Source organism: Aspergillus terreus, genomic scaffold (genome assembly GCF_000149615.1).
Source record: "Aspergillus terreus NIH2624 scaffold_9 genomic scaffold, whole genome shotgun sequence".
NCBI classification, from domain to species: Eukaryota; Fungi; Ascomycota; class Eurotiomycetes; order Eurotiales; family Aspergillaceae; genus Aspergillus; species Aspergillus terreus.
In genome coordinates, this window is record NT_165932.1 from 999,590 (window position 1) to 1,015,555 (window position 15,966).

The 15,966-nt window shown below is 54.6% G+C and overlaps 8 protein-coding genes across 8 annotated transcripts; 3 read left to right on the top strand and 5 right to left on the bottom strand.

Annotated features, from left to right (window-relative positions):
• Nucleotides 1-187: 187 nt before the first annotated feature.
• On the bottom strand, nucleotides 188-2,887 carry ATEG_06617 (beta-glucosidase; the record flags this gene model as incomplete). The annotated part of the gene is made up of 3 exons (XM_001215795.1): nucleotides 188-1,771; nucleotides 1,819-2,070; nucleotides 2,120-2,887. The coding sequence occupies 3 exons, from the start codon at nucleotides 2,885-2,887 to the stop codon at nucleotides 188-190; spliced, it is 2,604 nt and encodes an 867-aa protein (XP_001215795.1).
• A 920-nt stretch (nucleotides 2,888-3,807) lies between these two features.
• ATEG_06618 (uncharacterized protein) lies at nucleotides 3,808-4,494 on the bottom strand (the record flags this gene model as incomplete). Its single annotated transcript, XM_001215796.1, has 2 exons — nucleotides 3,808-4,178; nucleotides 4,248-4,494. 2 exons carry the CDS (start codon nucleotides 4,492-4,494, stop codon nucleotides 3,808-3,810), a joined length of 618 nt encoding a protein of 205 aa, XP_001215796.1.
• A 923-nt stretch (nucleotides 4,495-5,417) lies between these two features.
• Nucleotides 5,418-6,207, bottom strand: ATEG_06619 (S-methyl-5-thioadenosine phosphorylase; the record flags this gene model as incomplete). The annotated part of the gene is made up of 2 exons (XM_001215797.1): nucleotides 5,418-5,815; nucleotides 5,880-6,207. 2 exons carry the CDS (start codon nucleotides 6,205-6,207, stop codon nucleotides 5,418-5,420), a joined length of 726 nt encoding a protein of 241 aa, XP_001215797.1.
• A 657-nt stretch (nucleotides 6,208-6,864) lies between these two features.
• Nucleotides 6,865-8,415, bottom strand: ATEG_06620 (6-phosphogluconate dehydrogenase, decarboxylating; the record flags this gene model as incomplete). The annotated part of the gene is made up of 1 exon (XM_001215798.1): nucleotides 6,865-8,415. One exon carries the CDS (start codon nucleotides 8,413-8,415, stop codon nucleotides 6,865-6,867), a length of 1,551 nt encoding a protein of 516 aa, XP_001215798.1.
• Nucleotides 8,416-8,830: 415 nt separating this feature from the next.
• On the top strand, nucleotides 8,831-10,041 carry ATEG_06621 (sugar phosphate isomerase/epimerase family protein; the record flags this gene model as incomplete). The annotated part of the gene is made up of 3 exons (XM_001215799.1): nucleotides 8,831-9,229; nucleotides 9,282-9,897; nucleotides 9,965-10,041. 3 exons carry the CDS (start codon nucleotides 8,831-8,833, stop codon nucleotides 10,039-10,041), a joined length of 1,092 nt encoding a protein of 363 aa, XP_001215799.1.
• Nucleotides 10,042-10,304: 263 nt separating this feature from the next.
• Nucleotides 10,305-11,347, bottom strand: ATEG_06622 (uncharacterized protein; the record flags this gene model as incomplete). Its single annotated transcript, XM_001215800.1, has 2 exons — nucleotides 10,305-11,153; nucleotides 11,225-11,347. 2 exons carry the CDS (start codon nucleotides 11,345-11,347, stop codon nucleotides 10,305-10,307), a joined length of 972 nt encoding a protein of 323 aa, XP_001215800.1.
• Nucleotides 11,348-11,589: 242 nt separating this feature from the next.
• ATEG_06623 (uncharacterized protein) lies at nucleotides 11,590-12,405 on the top strand (the record flags this gene model as incomplete). The annotated part of the gene is made up of 2 exons (XM_001215801.1): nucleotides 11,590-11,936; nucleotides 11,997-12,405. 2 exons carry the CDS (start codon nucleotides 11,590-11,592, stop codon nucleotides 12,403-12,405), a joined length of 756 nt encoding a protein of 251 aa, XP_001215801.1.
• A 1,234-nt stretch (nucleotides 12,406-13,639) lies between these two features.
• ATEG_06624 (fungal specific transcription factor domain-containing protein) lies at nucleotides 13,640-15,628 on the top strand (the record flags this gene model as incomplete). The annotated part of the gene is made up of 2 exons (XM_001215802.1): nucleotides 13,640-14,653; nucleotides 14,702-15,628. 2 exons carry the CDS (start codon nucleotides 13,640-13,642, stop codon nucleotides 15,626-15,628), a joined length of 1,941 nt encoding a protein of 646 aa, XP_001215802.1.
• Between the last annotated feature and the right edge of the window lie 338 nt (nucleotides 15,629-15,966).

The following is a 15,966-nucleotide window of genomic DNA, read 5'->3' on the forward strand; positions in this document are numbered from 1 at the left end:
AGCCTTATCTCGAAGACAGTGAGCTTCTACTTCGTCGTTGATGTTGCCCTATTCTAGGTACCTAGGTAGTGAAACAGTCCGCTGTTTTATTTCTAGTCAAGTCGCTATACACACCTGGAAATGTTCCAATAAATGTAAACAATTATTATATGCAGTTATAGCGGTAAATATGGCATTGAGAAAGCAATCACAGGGTGGAACACCCCTCACCAACCGTGCAAAGCACGCGCATATCAGCGACACTCTCACCAATCCACATCTTCACGCCCTCCCCATTGACCGGCGCCTTCCAATCCTGCGCCACAACATCCCACACACTCAGATCCTTCCGGGTGATCTCCATCGTCAGCACCTGGCTCTCACCGGGCGCCAAAATCTTCGTCTTCTCGAACTGCCGCAGTTGGCGCGACGGGGTGTCCACGCCCAAGCTATCAGGGAGCTCAACATACAGCTGCGCGACAGCACGGCCCTTGCGAGCCCCCGTGTTCGTCACCTGTACCTGCACGGAGAAGGCCACGTCGAAGAGCGCGGGGTTGCCGCCCTCTCCGCCGCCGGCGCGCGGGCCGGGCTTCTGCACCGTGCTGTACCCATCTGGGTAGGGGTATTTCCGGGAGCTGTTGGCGCGGGCGCCCTCCGGGTTGTCCAGGTATGGGTAGAGGTAGCGCCAGATGCGGTTGAAGTTCTTCGGCCAGGCGGCCTCCGCCGCCGGCGGGATGGCGGTGGAGTACTCCGGGGTGGAGCCCTTGGGGGATCGCGGCGCCGGGTACGCCGTGTCCAGGGAAGATTGCGCGGAGATGCTGGCACGGGAGAAGTTGAAGTTGGTGTATGACAGACCGTAGCCGAAGGGGAAGCGCGGCGTGATGCCCGCCTTTGCGAAGTGGCGGTAGTCGATGTAGAGTCCTTCGGTGTAGTCGTCCTGGATGCGACCAAAGGGCTGTTGGATCAGGCTGACGCTGTCTGGGTAGTCGGACTCGCTGCGCGGGATGGTGTATGGGAGGTGGCCGCTGGGGCTGTAGTCGCCGAAGAGGACGTCGGTCAGAGACCAGCCGGCCTCCTGGCCCGGTAGGTGTGCCACGAGGACGGCCTTCACCGGCTCCAGATCGATCCACTCTTCCATCAGGACGGGGCCGACGGTGTGGTAGACGACCACGACTTGTCTGAACTTTTCGGCCGCGGCTTTCACTAGATCGTCGCCGTTGTGCCAGGCGTTGAGTCCGGCCGAGGTGCGGTCACCGGGATTGCCCTCCACGGTGATGTAGTTTTCGCCGGAGTCGGAGTTGATGAAGACGATGGCGATGTCGTTGGGGCCAGCGGATACGTCCGAGGGGAAGCTGTCTGTGATGTGGAACTCAGCGTGCGACGAGATATTGGCAATAGCTTCCTGCGGGGTGACAAGGTAGGGCAGTTTTGAGGAGCCGCTGCCCCAGCCCATCGTCAGGACACCCTTGTTGCAGCCCTTGTCACTGCAAGAGTTGATGCCATCCGGGTTGGTGCCTGCGTCTGTGCCGAAGATCTTGAGAGAATCGTTGCGGTGCAGCGGGAGGATGTTGTTATTATTTTTCAGCAGCGTGATAGCGTCACGAGCAATGGCACGCGCCGTGACGTTGTGGTCCCCTTGTACGTTGACGAACTTGTTCACCACGCCCTTCGGAGAGAAGACAGCGCCGGGATAGAGCGGACCCTCTGCATCCTCCGTATTTGCAGAGAAGTTCGGCAGAGGGTAGTCCTGGTCCTGGCCCATTTTGTACCAAGAGGCGAGGATCCGGGTGGCCTAGTTCGTGTTAGCATAGGTAGGTGACAAGAAACGATTCGCTTTACCATGTCATTAAGACGGTCTACCGGCACAGTTCCATTGAGGATGGAGCGAGACAGCTCCGATCCCCAGTAACTGTCACCAAGGAGAGGGATGGCACCATCGCCCGGCATGCTCACGTCGAGGCCAGCCAGGGCGGCTGAGACGCCGCCGTAGTTACCAAACCAGTCGGACATCACAAAGCCCTGGAAGCCCAGTTCGTCCTTGAGGATATCATTCAGCATCTTGCTGTTTTGGCTGGAAGCGGAGTTGTTGACCTAGAACCGATCAGTAAAAGCTTCAAATCTGGTACGGCAGTGAGAATACATCATTATAGGCAGCCATGAGAGAGCCAACACCAGCACGCACACCCTCAGCAAAGGGCCACAGGTACAGCTCATGCAAGGTGCGATCATCAACGTTGGAGGAGTATCCCTGAGTGACAACGCTGCTCATGCGGTGCATTTCCTGCTCATTGGCAATGAAGTGCTTTATACAGGCAATCAGACCCGTGCTCTGCATGCCCTCGATTGTCAGGCTGCCTGCAATCGCCTGCAGACTGGGGTCGGCACCAAAGCCCTCCCAGTTGCGTCCTCCGCGTGGCTTGCGGCCGATGGGGCCAACAGACGGCCCCAGGAGCACATTGACTCCCTTCCCTCTGCCTTCCTCGCCCAGGGCGACACCGCGACTGCGCATCAGGTCTTTGTCAAAGGTGGCCCCGACAGTAATTCCGGGGGGAAATGCCGTATTATGGTCGGTGTTGCGCACCCCCAGCGGGCCGTCATGCATACAAAGATTGGGGATACCAAAACGCGGTACACTGCCCGTCTGGCCGGCACAAGGACCCATGTACATGCCTGTGCCGGTGGTGAGGTTCACCTTCTCCGCCAGGGTCATATTGCGGACCAACTGGGAGGCCTTCTCGTAGGCCTCCGCCCAGTCTGCAATCCATCCTCCGTGGGGTGTCGGGTAGTATGGCGGCGAAAAGGCCTGGGCGTCGGAATCGCGAGCATGGTGAACATTATAAGAGGCAGGGGATGCCAGCGTCCATGGCAACGCGCACAAGAGCGTCCACTTCAGCGACGAAGGCGCCATCTCGATCCGCAGCTCACGTATGTTGTGCAGCTGCTGAGGGGCACGCGATGTGTACTCTGAGTAGGGCTAGTCCAGGGCATGGGGATGGTACGGAGTATATAACTCGGCAGGTGAGACAACCACCGTGGGTCATGCGATAGCAATCAAGGCTGCGCGTCCATCAAAACCCCGAGCCAGGCGCGGAGGCCCCGCGATCAGTCGAGTCGTGCATTAGCCACTGCTCCGTGCCAAGGGCAAGGCAAACAACGCGAGCGAAGCTGATCATTGCTGGAATCCCCACCGTCGATGTCATCGGGCGAAAATCTGGGATGCAGAGAGCGTTCGTGAGGGGAACCAGTCTATCCTGGAACAGCAACGGGGATTGTCGATCGGCAGGCTAAACATCGGCACTTTCGAGGTTGATTCTGGAGGAGTCTGGGTAATTCTTCCGTCTGACCGGCGCAGATGATCTCCAGGGATACATTCCTGTGGCCGCTCCGAGCCCTCGGCATAAGAGTATCCCAGGCAGACCCATCAGCGAGCAAGGAGGAGATCAATGATGACCGGGGTAGAGAGACAGAAAGAAAAAGGTGCAGAAATGGTTCCTGTCGATCCCTCGTTAGCGATGGAGACAGCGCTCGATTCGGGTATCAGCCCCGATGTTCAGGGGCAATTCGGCAGCATTCTTCTGATTGTTTCCATAAATATCCGTTCCTAGGGATAATCCTCGGTTAATCCTGGGTTGATTGTGGGAAAGGGGATTTTGAGATCAACAGTATTCTACTGAAATGATCGGGGTCTTGCTTATGGCTTGCATGGCTGGGGTAATGATGTGTCATTGCTATCTCTGATAATAACCGCTATGAACCTGGTGAGATGTTAACAAAACAAACCACTAGAGGGAACGATCCGCACAGAAAGAAGGATCGGAAATGGTCACCTTAAGCATTATTAAACTCCTCCATACTCAACCCTTGAACCTGCTCGCACAGCTCCTCCAACTCTTGCATTTCAGTTCCTACCGCGGCACCGGTGACATTATCGCACCCCCTGATCGTATGGAAGACTCCAACAAACGACCAGGCCTGCAGACCTGCTACCGTACGGACGAGAACATCTATACTGATCCCCTGAAAAGGCGGCACCGGTCGCGGGTAAAGGCCATGGTCCTGTAACAGCGGGATGAGTCTTCCAAGAATGAGGGCGTCGCATTTACCGCAGCAATATTTGCCCTGCTTGACGACTTCGATGCGGTCATACAGCTTCGCAACGATCCCGTCGATGGCTTCCTGTCGGAGAGTCTCAATGGTATCTAGGACCGTCCTGATGTTAGCCTTAACCGGTACCTTTTGGCATGGAGAGAGTAAGATCATTGATTCACCAGATAACGACTTCGATCCGTCAAACCCCCACAAATCGAGAGGACCGGTGGATTCACGGATGGCGATGCGCGTGGCCTCTGCGAAAAGAGCGTCATGTCGATAGATCCGCGCGATCCAGATCCACTCATGGAAATTCCTAATGTAGATAATAGGCCAGATCAGGCGGTCGATCCAGAAATGAGCATACAGCTGGACAGCTTCCATGCAGTCGAAATACTGGACGAGAGCGGTGATGGAGATGAGCATTTTCAAGTCAACAGCACGAGGGACGTTATTGGCCCTACAGTGGAGTATGCTGAACAGAATCCACACAGCATACACATCCTGAACACAAGCCGGGACCTTCATTTTCTTGGTACATGCGTATTCATCCAAGCAGAATTCCAGACTAAGGTATGAAGACCCGAGGCTCAAATGCTTTGACGAGACAAGAAAGCGAGCACATTCTGTATAGCTGCATTCGCCATCGGAGGGGTCAGTGCTCGTACTGTCGTTGTCGGAAGACGAGGGTTGGCTTGGCTCATACTGAAGATATCCTGGAATGGCGTCTTCACCTATATTGATTGGGTCAGTACAGGTCCATGACAAGAGGTCGGGGGATGAAGTGGTTACATACCGACCGTCACCAGGTCAAGGACGAGACTATTGTCTTCGCACAGATCACTTGGCTTCTTTACGACGACCAACAGATCCCCCATTGGATCGAGAATGTGGAAGTTTTCCATGTTGAGAAGAGAAGATCGGGATAGGAGGTGGTGAGGAGAGAAGGTGCGAGTGGGAAGATGGATGATGAGAAGTGGATGTAGAGAGGACGTTACAGAGGGAGGACGTTGTTTGAATAGAGGGTCTGTCGGAATCTCCACGACTTGCCATCAGCATGTTGCCCATACCTCTGAGGTAATATGCATTGTTTCAAACAAAGACATCACGTCAAGAAGAAAGGCTTTATGTGCCGTTCTCAGCAGTGGGATGCATTGCATTGTCTAGCAGGTAAAGGAATTTATATGCTTTCTATGAACAACGCGTCTTGGAATGATCTCAATCTGTCCACCCTTATTCCATTGACGGAATCTTATATTCATAAGTTCATGACCAACTATAAACCTTTATCCGACATATGTACGATGTAGACATCTATGTCTAGTTCGCGTATCTATGTGCGATGTCAATCAGTTGAAGTATCCCGGGAAAAGCCAGTTCATCTTCTCCCGCGCCTCAGGGCTCCAGTACTGCTGAGCGGTGCTGAGGCCAAACTTGACGGACCCTTCCAGGTGCTTGCACTGGACCAGGTCCGAGTGTTCGTCGGACGCCAGTTCATCCAGGACGGCCGTGACAAAGTGCTTGGCGTTCTCCGCGTTTGCCTTCATGTTGCCCATGACCATCTCCACAGTCACGTCCTCAGTGGTGGCGTGCCAGCAATCGTAGTCGGTGGACATGCAGATCATCTGGTAAGCGATTTCGGCCTCACGAGCCAGCTTGGACTCTGGCAGACAGGACATGTTGATGACACTGCCGCCCCAAGAACGGTAGAGCTTGCTCTCAGCGCGGGTGGAGAACTGAGGTCCCTCTGCGGATGGTCAGAAACAGAAGTAACAAGAGCGGAAGAGACATGGGTAGGATCAGCTACATACCCATGCACACCAAGGTGCCCCGGTCATGGAGGACAACACCCTCACCCTCCAGACTGTGTCCACAGGCTCTCACCACTTTGGCGACACCCTCGTCGAACGGGTCGCCAAAAGGCACGTGGGCGACGACACCCCCCTCGAAGAACGTAAACGGTCTGATACCCTTGGTACGATCAATGACCTGGTCCGGGATCACAAAGTCGCGGGGCTTGATCTCCTCTTGCAGGCTGCCGACGGCGGAGAAGGCAATGATGGTGCGGACGCCAATGGAACGGAGCGCGGCAATGTTGGCGCGGGCAGGAACCTCATGCGGGGCGATCTGGTGGTGCATGCCATGGCGACTGAGAAAAGCGACTGCGACGGTCTTGTTGTTATGGCGGCACTGGTGGTGCAGGATGGTGATCGGAGAGGAGGGCTTTCCCCAGGGGGTCGTGATGTTGAGAGAGGCGACCTGGGTGAAGCCAGGAAGCTCACGGAGACCAGTTCCACCGATGACGGCGATACGGACGGGCTCTGGAAGTGGTATTTGGTCAGTAATCACGTCTCCTGGCTCCGCTGTGTCCGTCGCTGCCGTCTGAACGCTCACTCACCCGCGTAGGTATCAGGAAGGACAGCCATTCTTCGAGCGAGTTGTTTGGGAGATTCGATCCTGCGCAGGGGTCTAGAGGAAGAGGACAGAGAGCGAACGAGGGCGGGAAGTAAGCGCATGCACTTCTCGACGGACTGAACACGCGAAGTCTTGGGTTGCACCGGATTTATATTAAGACGATCAATCGGCGATGGAGAAAAAAATGGCGATGGCGGGGTTGCCTTTCCTAATCGGGTAATCCTTATCGCCCACGTGGGGCCGCTCAGGCACCAAGGCCGTAAGGCAATAAGGCAGTAAGGCACTACAAACATATCTCCCCATACAATAGTGTCCATCCAATTCAGATTCTCTCTCTCCCTCTTCCTGACATACACTGCAATCAACTCATACATTCAAATCTCATGCTGGACGCCATTCGTAATGATGTGCTCCCTTCTTCGTCGGCCCCGGGTCCTCTCCTGGCACCCCGGGTTTGTTATACGCGTGACCTCCGAAGAAGTCCATCTGGCCCTCCATGAACTGCGTCGGTAACATCGTGCTTCCTTCGTATTTCAAATATTCCAGTGTGGCCGACATGGCAGGGACGTAATGGTCCGCGCGAACTCCGGTGACCACGATCTCCTTCAACGCACTGAAACTCTTATGCAGCTCGCCGGCTACCTGGTGGATGAATTTCATGTTCGTGTATCGCACATCAGCGGGCAGACAAGGTTGCAGGAGGTCCGCGATTCCCTCGCATCGAATGATACACCCAGCGCGCCAAATCTGCAGACATTGTCCGAGATCAATGTCCCATCCTTCGTCTTCCGAAGCCCGAGAGATCAGTTCGAGTCCCTGGCAAAACGAAGCCAGGAAACAGCAGTACACCGCGCGGCGCAGGTCTTCCAGGAAGGCTTTTCGATCTTTCACCTTCTCAATGGGCTTAAGACCCGGAATCTGCAAATTCCGAGCGACTGAAAGCCGTTCTGCACGATTACCACTCGCGAGTCGCAAGTAATACGCGGCCGCCAATGTTGGCGCGGAGACATGGCGATTCGCCGACTCCATAATGCTCCACGTTGGCGTTCCTTCGCTCCCATCGTCATCTTGGACAACCTTGTCGAGGACATCATCAAGGACAAAGCCGCCCTTTTCGCTTGCGCCTTCGCCTTTCTGGTCCCCTTGGGGGGTACGCTTAGTGCGTAGCATGTCGACCCCAATCTCCAACAGGTAGGTATTGCGCATCTCCCCATGAGAGTTCCACGATTCAAAGAGGTTTGCAATTTCAGCGTAAGGCATTCCCAGTCCATGGTGAAGCAGGGACCAAGCCTCGGCAATCGTGGATAACATGCCCACCTCGATCCCGTTGTGCACCATCTTGACGAAATGCCCCGAGCCATGGGGCCCTATCGGCGCCACACACGGGGTTCCGGTTTTAGAGTCCTTCGCTGCATAGGTCTTGAGCAGTGGCATGACGAGTTTCATGGCTTCCGCGTCACCACCTGGTGACAGACTTGGACCATGGCGTGCGGACTGGTACCCTCCAGATACTCCCATGCCTATCCATTTGACTCCAATTTCGGCGCATTCCTTCTGTCGCTTTTCGGTCCGACGATAGTGTTCGTTCCCTCCATCTAGGATAATGTCGCCGGGTTGCAGTTTATCCTTGATCATACCCAACACGGAGTCCGCCGGATCGCCGTGGGTGATGGAGAAGAGGAATAGTTTGTGCTCGCCCGCGCTCTCTAGGCTGTGGACAAATTCATTAATGTCATGGAAACCCTCCATCTTTCCCTTGCTGTCGATCTTCTTCGACATATCCATCAGCTGATCGACATTTTCGCTTTGGACGTCCCAGGCTGAAACGTCCAACCCCAGCTCAGAGAAAGCCAAGGTCATCATGGAGCCCATGTTTCCGGCCCCCACGATGCCAATGCGCTTGAATGGCTGATCGGAGATTTCTGAAGGCATTGTACAAGTAGCTGAAGTAGCTGTACTGTCTATGTGCTGCGAGATACAGGTACACTTGCTCGTTGCGACAGTTCAATCTGAAATTGCTGTTAAATAAGATAAACCCTCTGCTTCACCTACGCCAAAATGACATCAGGCTCCTATTTCTAGTTGTGGAACGCTCGCCAGCAAGAGGCTGTCTGAACAAGCTCGAAGCTTGACTTGACTCGGCGGGACGATCAACCGCAGGCAAACCCGGGGTCCACCGCCGCGGTCATCATTACATCAACGGGCGAGTCGGTCATGCCACGCGTGTTGCATCTCGATTAGATGATGATAACCAAATCTTTAGCTATATAATATCGGTCGCAAGGTCGTTGTGATTTTGACAATTGAATAACATTGCTCCACATCAAATGCCTGGCAGTATATAACGATGTCGTCCAAGACTATACGAAAAGACTCGCTTCAAAACATCCCCCTTTCCTATGCATCCTGCTCTATAGGATGCACCGACGATGATACGCTCCCTCGAAAGCTCGAGGCAATCAGTAAAGCTGGCTTCACTGCGATTGAGCTCGCCTTCCCAGACATAGTGTCGTATGCCTCCCAGAAACTGGGACGTCAGATCGCGTCCGATGACTACACCCAGCTTGTCGATATCGCAAAAGACATTCGAAAATTATGCGAGGAGAAGAGGCTCGAGATTATGATGCTCCAGCCGTTCTCCAATTTTGAGGGCTGGCAACGGGACTCCAAAGAGAGAGCGGATGCATTTAAAAGAGCGGACGGCTGGATAGCCGTCATGCGAGCCCTCGGGACCGACATGTTGCAGGTATGGTCCCGGCCGTGCCGAGGACATCGACTACAGAAACTGACTGAAACAGGTTGGATCAACAGACACGCCTTTGGACTCTCTGTCGGCCACCCGCGAAAATATCATCACCGACCTGCGCTCGCTAGCGGACAAGCTCGCGCAACACAACATGCGACTAGCCTACGAAAACTGGTGTTGGTCCACCCACGCCCCTACCTGGAAGGACGTCTGGTCCATCGTGAAAGCCGTGGACCGTCCAAATATCGGGCTGTGTCTGGATACCTTCCAGACTGCTGGGTCAGAATGGGGCGATCCGACCACTTCCACAGGGAGAGTCAGAGATCTGCCGGAAGAAACGCTGAATGCGCAGTTCGCCGACAGCATGACTGAGCTCGCGCGTACCATACCCCCCGAGAAGATCTACCTACTGCAGATCTCCGATGCGTACCGACCGTCGTCGCCGATTGAGGACCGTCGTGTGGATGGGATGTGGCCGCGCGCGCGGTGGAGTTTTGATTTCCGGCCGATGCCGGGAGGTGGTGGATATTTGCCTATCGTGGAAGTTGGTCGTGCCGTATTGCAGACCGGATTTCGTGGGTGGTTCTCGATGGAGATCTTTGATAGTGGGCCAGAGGGCAAGGGAAAGAAGTATGATATGGGGGAATACGCCAGAGAGGCTATGGGGAGTATGCGCGCGTTCCTGGATAGATGTGCAGACGTATAGATGTATGTCGCTTCAGTATGTACATGTAGCTCGAAACTATCGGCTCGACGCCATCGCATTCCAACGGGCTCGTGCGAGCTTCAAAGACCTGCTTCATGAGGCATGAGCTTTGGTATTATATCAAGTCATGTTTAATCACTGCTGTAATGCTCAGCAATCTCCAAGCGACAAAGCGTACTGGCAACGCTTTGGAGAGCGGCTCAACTTGTCTCGTGGAGCCGAATAGGCCCTCTAACAAGACTTCGCCGGAGATGTTGGCGGACTTCTTTGTTGTGTGTCCGGACACCTCAAGTGGGCTTTAGACAAGCTGTATTGCAATAGCCTGGCCCTGTGCATCGGTCCAGTATCCAGCTTGCTCTTATCTTATGCTCAAACAGAGTCATCAGCCACAGCCTTCGCGGCCAACTCTTTCAGCGACCGTTTCTCTTTCTCGATACCGTTCCGTCGCTGCGCCGTGTCACACAGCTCAACATTGCCACACTCGCACTCCCCGTTTCGAAGCCAACGGTACGTAATACTCCACCGGTCGGCGCGCGGCCTCACCGTCCCATCGGCGAGCGTATCCGTCTTGCGCTTCTTAATGCCATGCGTCCAGTGGAGGCGCGCGTCGCCCGTGAACGCCATCATGCTTCGCGGGGTGAGATCAACATCGACGCGCTGCTCGCCCTTGCGAAACTGCATGAACACCGGCGCACCCAGCGACAGAGCGTACAGCTGGTCGTACGGGGCGTGCGCGTCTACATGTGGCGGGATCCCGCTGCCCGGCGGATAGTACTGCAGACAGACCTGGTCCGGCGGGCGAGACTCGGTCGTCGGAATGAGCGGCTGCAGCCAGTCGGGGAATTCCTTGTACGGGATGTCCGGGTCGATCCCGAAGGTCTTGTAGTCGAAGGTGTAGCCGTAGTGCAGGGATATGCGGCCTGTTCGATCGGGCCAGGTCAATTCGTTGCGGAAGATGGAGAGCAGGCGTTGCTCGTGTTCGGGCGTGACGAAGTCATCTTGCCAGATGATTCCTCGGGGCTCGATCGGCAGCTCTTTGAACTGGCTCGATGTCTCGCCCGCGCCCGTGCCCGTGTCCATGCCCTGTTGAACGCCGATGCGGCGTGGAGGAATTGACAGATGGAAGTTCGAAGTGCAGTGATTCTCGTGGGCATTTTCGGTATAAAATTCAATCACGTGAGTGAGTGGCCTTATTTCCTTTCTGGGTAAGCGCCCTTCCTAAAATGGCCTAGGGTCACAAGTATACAAGTGCATCAACTCGAGACAGCATCATCGTAACGGACATCTACATATGTTTTGATATCTTTCCATAAGCCATGCTCCTGGTCCTCGTCTATGGATAATCCTGCAACTATCTTCCGCCCTGCCGTGTCCCACCCCACACCATGTCCACAATTAGTTGTAGGATTCATCTTGGCAATATGAATACGAGATGATTTTCACAATCGCCCTTGGCACATCCACATCGCCTCGATGAATTGCACGGGTAGGCGAATCATGCTACTCATCTAGCCCCCAGCTGGTCTCGGTTATCCCAAGTGTTATTAGTGTTGGCTGTGTCAAGAGGTCTGATCCGTGATCAAAGCCTTTATAAACAACAGAGCCCCAATCAGCCACATGCGATGCCATTCCTTCGACAGCAGTTTGCGAGAAAATGGCACCAGCATCACAGCTTCTCGTACACTTCCTCACCCTTGCCTTTTGCACCAACACATATGCATATGTCGATAACGTTCTGCCCGATACCACCGCGGCTCCAGCTGGACCACTCACCACAGCGTTTGCGCCTGCGTCGTCATGCTTCCAACTGACAACCAGACACCCTTATGGATACCCGGGACTCGAAGTCGCCTGTGCCGAGGGGGCAAACAAGGACTGCTGTCCCGAAAATTGGGGAGAGGCCGTGTATTATAGTCCGGGCATGTGTCCTTCTGGGTACCACGCCTACCCGCTTCCAACATCGAAACAACGCCAGGAAACGACCAATTACTGTTGTCCGGGGTGAGTGACTCTGTGTTCACTTGCGGGTGGCCTGTCTCACGCCAGCTACAGAGGCTACAGTCTTATCGCCAAAACATTCTGTTATTCACGGCTCGCCACGCCGGTCACTATGACATACAGCGACGAGACGTATTCCACTCGACGCACGCAAGACTACGTCAAGGCGACCCCCATTCAGGTACGGTTCAAAGCCTCCGAGTCGGACATTGTTCCGGTGCCATCAGGCTCGTTGAGCCTGCCCCGAGACTGGTTGTATACGCGGGAGAAAGTGGGCATTGCGATTGGGGTTGCGGCCGGAGTCGGGTTGATCACTGGGGGCATCTACTACTGGTTCTTTGTTCGACGGCGGAGAAGCGCCGCTCAAGCGGAGAGTCTGCAGCCGCTGAATGACACAGCCTACGGAGACCAGAACCCGGAGGATGCTCCTCCGCCCTATCCTGGCCGTGCTGATACCGGTACAAAACGGTAGACTTGTGGCGGGGTTCCTCCGCAGGTGCGGAAGTGAAGCAACCTAGCCCGGATCAGCCATTGATATTCAGAGCGGGTGTTTAGGACATCATGTTTTAGCAAATGATAGGATAATAGTATTGTTAGCCTTATTAGGAATGCTCCAGCCAACTCCGTACACTGACTTTGAACAAGTCCCGTGCGGAGCGCATCCGCTCCGTCGGCCTCCATCCGCAGTCTAGGATCAGAGCCATTCTTAGTTTCCTCCCTCTGGCTATTTCATATTCTTGGACTTTTTTCCACACCTCATTCTGATTCCACCTATTCATTCGACTCTACTCAATTATAAAGCACCCATAACACCGGTGCAATGACTCTAGTCCATATTGGTAAGTGTTCGGTGGCACTGATCAAAGGACCGTCTCTAACCCAATCAGTTCAGTCCTGTTCAAATTTCGCTCCGATGTCAGCGAGGAGCATCGAAGGACCTTTGTGACAGAGCTGAAAAAACTGAAGGAGCTCTCTTGTGTCAAAGCCGGACGACTTCTCGTCGGAGGCCCCAGTGTCACCAACCCCATCGAACGCAGCAAGGGATTCCAGGTTGCGCTGGTGAGCTATCATGAGGATCAGACTGCTTTGGCAGAGTATCAAGCGAGTCAAGAACATCACTGGTATGTGGTAGAGTATACAAAGCTATGGGCTGGCTAGCTGACACGACCAGGGTGACCTCGACATATATGTTTCCTTATAAGGAGGATTTGGTGCGATTCGACTTTGAGGTAGATGCTGAAGATGAATACATGTGTCAGTTTTCTTTGTGAACGTAGATAGATATTAGAACCGTCTTCCCACCGGATGTATATTTCGTGAGTTGAAGATTAGTTAGGGTTCGGAGAAACGCCGACGGATAAGCGGATGTCCCCCGCCCATCTCCTGCTTCCATTCTTCTATCTTCCAACACCGTCGCATTGCACTTTTGGGGTGTCTACCGTCTTAAGTTCCTGAAAATGAGCCAAAGATCGAGAAATAGAGCCGCCTGTAGACGCTGCCAGCGAAGGAAAATCCGAGTAGGTTATTTCGCCTGGTGGAGTGTAACCGAGGCTGACTTGACAGTGCGACGGGAATACCCCAGCATGCAGTGCATGCCAACGAGCAGGGACAGCATGTATCAACGACGGAAAGCAGGAAGTCCACCGCTCGTGAGTTGATCTTCTATAGCATGCATCAACTGCTAACGTGACAGATACATCGCCACCATGGAGAACCGGATCAAATGGCTAGAAGCGATTGTTAGGGAGAAGCGCTCCGACGTCGACTTGAACCAAGACATCGAAGGACAATCTCAAATGCTCAATGACACAATACAGTCCGATACGCTCAGTCAGATGGCTGAAGATCATGCTGCCGGCATCCACCATGCCACCCAAGCAACCGAAAGACGGGGCAGCAATGCGCCGAACCAAGTTAATTACTTCAATCATGGAGGCTCGACCTCCCATACCCAACCTGTTCAGGAAGAACCTCACCAGGCGCACGAAATCGGGCTAGTTTCATTGTCCCCAGGAGGCGATCCGCGCTACATCGGGCCGTCCAGTGGATACTTTTTTGCGAAGCGCATATTTTCCAACACCGGCTGGAATGGTAGACAGAAGACGTTGTCTGGGTCTACGGGGGAGGCACTTCATCTTCCGGTAGAGCTACTTAATACTCCTGCATCGCTACCACCGCAGAAGCAGATAGCCATAGAGCTATCGAGCCAGTATTTCCGGACGGTCCACTTGCTGTACCCCTTCCTCCATGAGCAGACGCACATGAAGGCCATCGACCGGATGTATGAGGATCAGGAAGAGAATCCCATCGACAGCTTCCAGGTGTACATGGTTCTGGCCATTGCGTCTTTGGAGCTATCACGGCGCTGCAAAATCCAACTCCCTGTCGAGGAGTACTACGCCTCGGCGATGAAGCATGTCGACTTTGTTTGCCACCACGGTTCTCTCCCGGCACTGCAGTGCTTGCTACTGCTCATGGTATACGCACTGTATCATCCGTCGTGCAACATTAACATCTGGAATCTCAACTACCAGTGCCTTGCGAGCGTGATCGACCTTGGTCTGCAGCGAGATGTGCGGTCATCACCGGCGATAAGGATATCACTACTTGAACAGGAAATGCGGACTCGTGTCTTCTGGGTAGTGTACACACTCGATCGAACGGTGTGCACCATGATGGGACGTCCGATTGGAATCAGGGACGAGGCGTGTGAGAGAAGGGTGAGTAGCCGTCTGGATATATGGACGCTGTGTATACTGACGGTTTAGCTTCCACTGGATATGACAGACCTCGATCTGGTCAGCGACACGGCAAGTCAATCAACACACAGACGAGTACCGTCGCACATGGCCTATTCCATCCATCTGTTCAAGCTGGCGCAACTCAACTCCGAAATCAAATACATCATGCACAGCGTCCGCCGTGATGTGCCGGCCTACGCCTTTCCCCCTGTTCGGAATATACTTGCATGGCAAGAGGATATGATTAGCTCCCTGCGGAACTGGGTCAACGAAGTGCCACGGGTTGACACGCCACAAGCCAAGGCCCTCGCGCAGTACTGCCAGGTCAAGTACCACGAAACAATGATTCTAATCCTACGACCGAGTCCGGGAATTCCACATCCCGCGGACGAAATGTACGAACGCTGCTTCCATCACTCGTTCATGCTGATCCAGTCGTTTGGGGAGCTGTATGCAGCGGGTAATCTCCCGTACAGCCGTCTCGTAGTCCATGCGGTCTTCCTCGGCACGCTGGTCATGCTGCACTGCATCTGGAAACTGCCCGGCACAGCTGCCACGCTTCGGGTCAATGAGCTCATCGCCAAGCTCGGCGTCGCCCAGAATATCCTGAGCAGTATTGGGGAGCACTGGGCGGAGGCTACTCGCGCGAGAGACTGTCTCGCCGAGTTGGCAAGTGTCACGATTCCGCGTCTGCTGAGCCATCCGTTTTCCAATGCGTCGAAGCCAGCCGAATGCACGACACATCGCGGCCTGCGCGATCTAGGGGAGTCTCCACGACAAGACCGTCTTGGAACTCGTCAAGAGTTTGAGTCTGGGAGCATTCCGGAGCCATACTCCATCTCGGCACAAACGACGGCACTGACGCCCAACCTCTTCGACGACCTGCTCCAGGGCGATCAATGGAGTGGCATGTCTGATATCGACAGTTTCATGTGGGAGTTTATCAACAGCTAGCGGGTCAACCAGGCGGACAGCCCGTAGGTACTCCGTACGCATGTCGGGGCACTTCCGTCGCGGATAACTCCGTCTCTCCACACGGATGCGGATGTTCTCCGCACAGAACTATAATAAAACCGCCCATCCCCAACACCCTCACCTCCTTCCACACATCCCCAACCCACCACAATGGCCTCCACCCAAACAACCCACAACATCCCACACGACACCCTCCAGCGCTTCGCGCAGCGCCTCCTCGAAGCCAACGGCGTGCCCACCGCGTCCGCGGCCATCACCGCCCGCTGCCTCGTTCACGCCGACCTCCGCGGCGTCGACACGCATGGCACCCAGCGTCT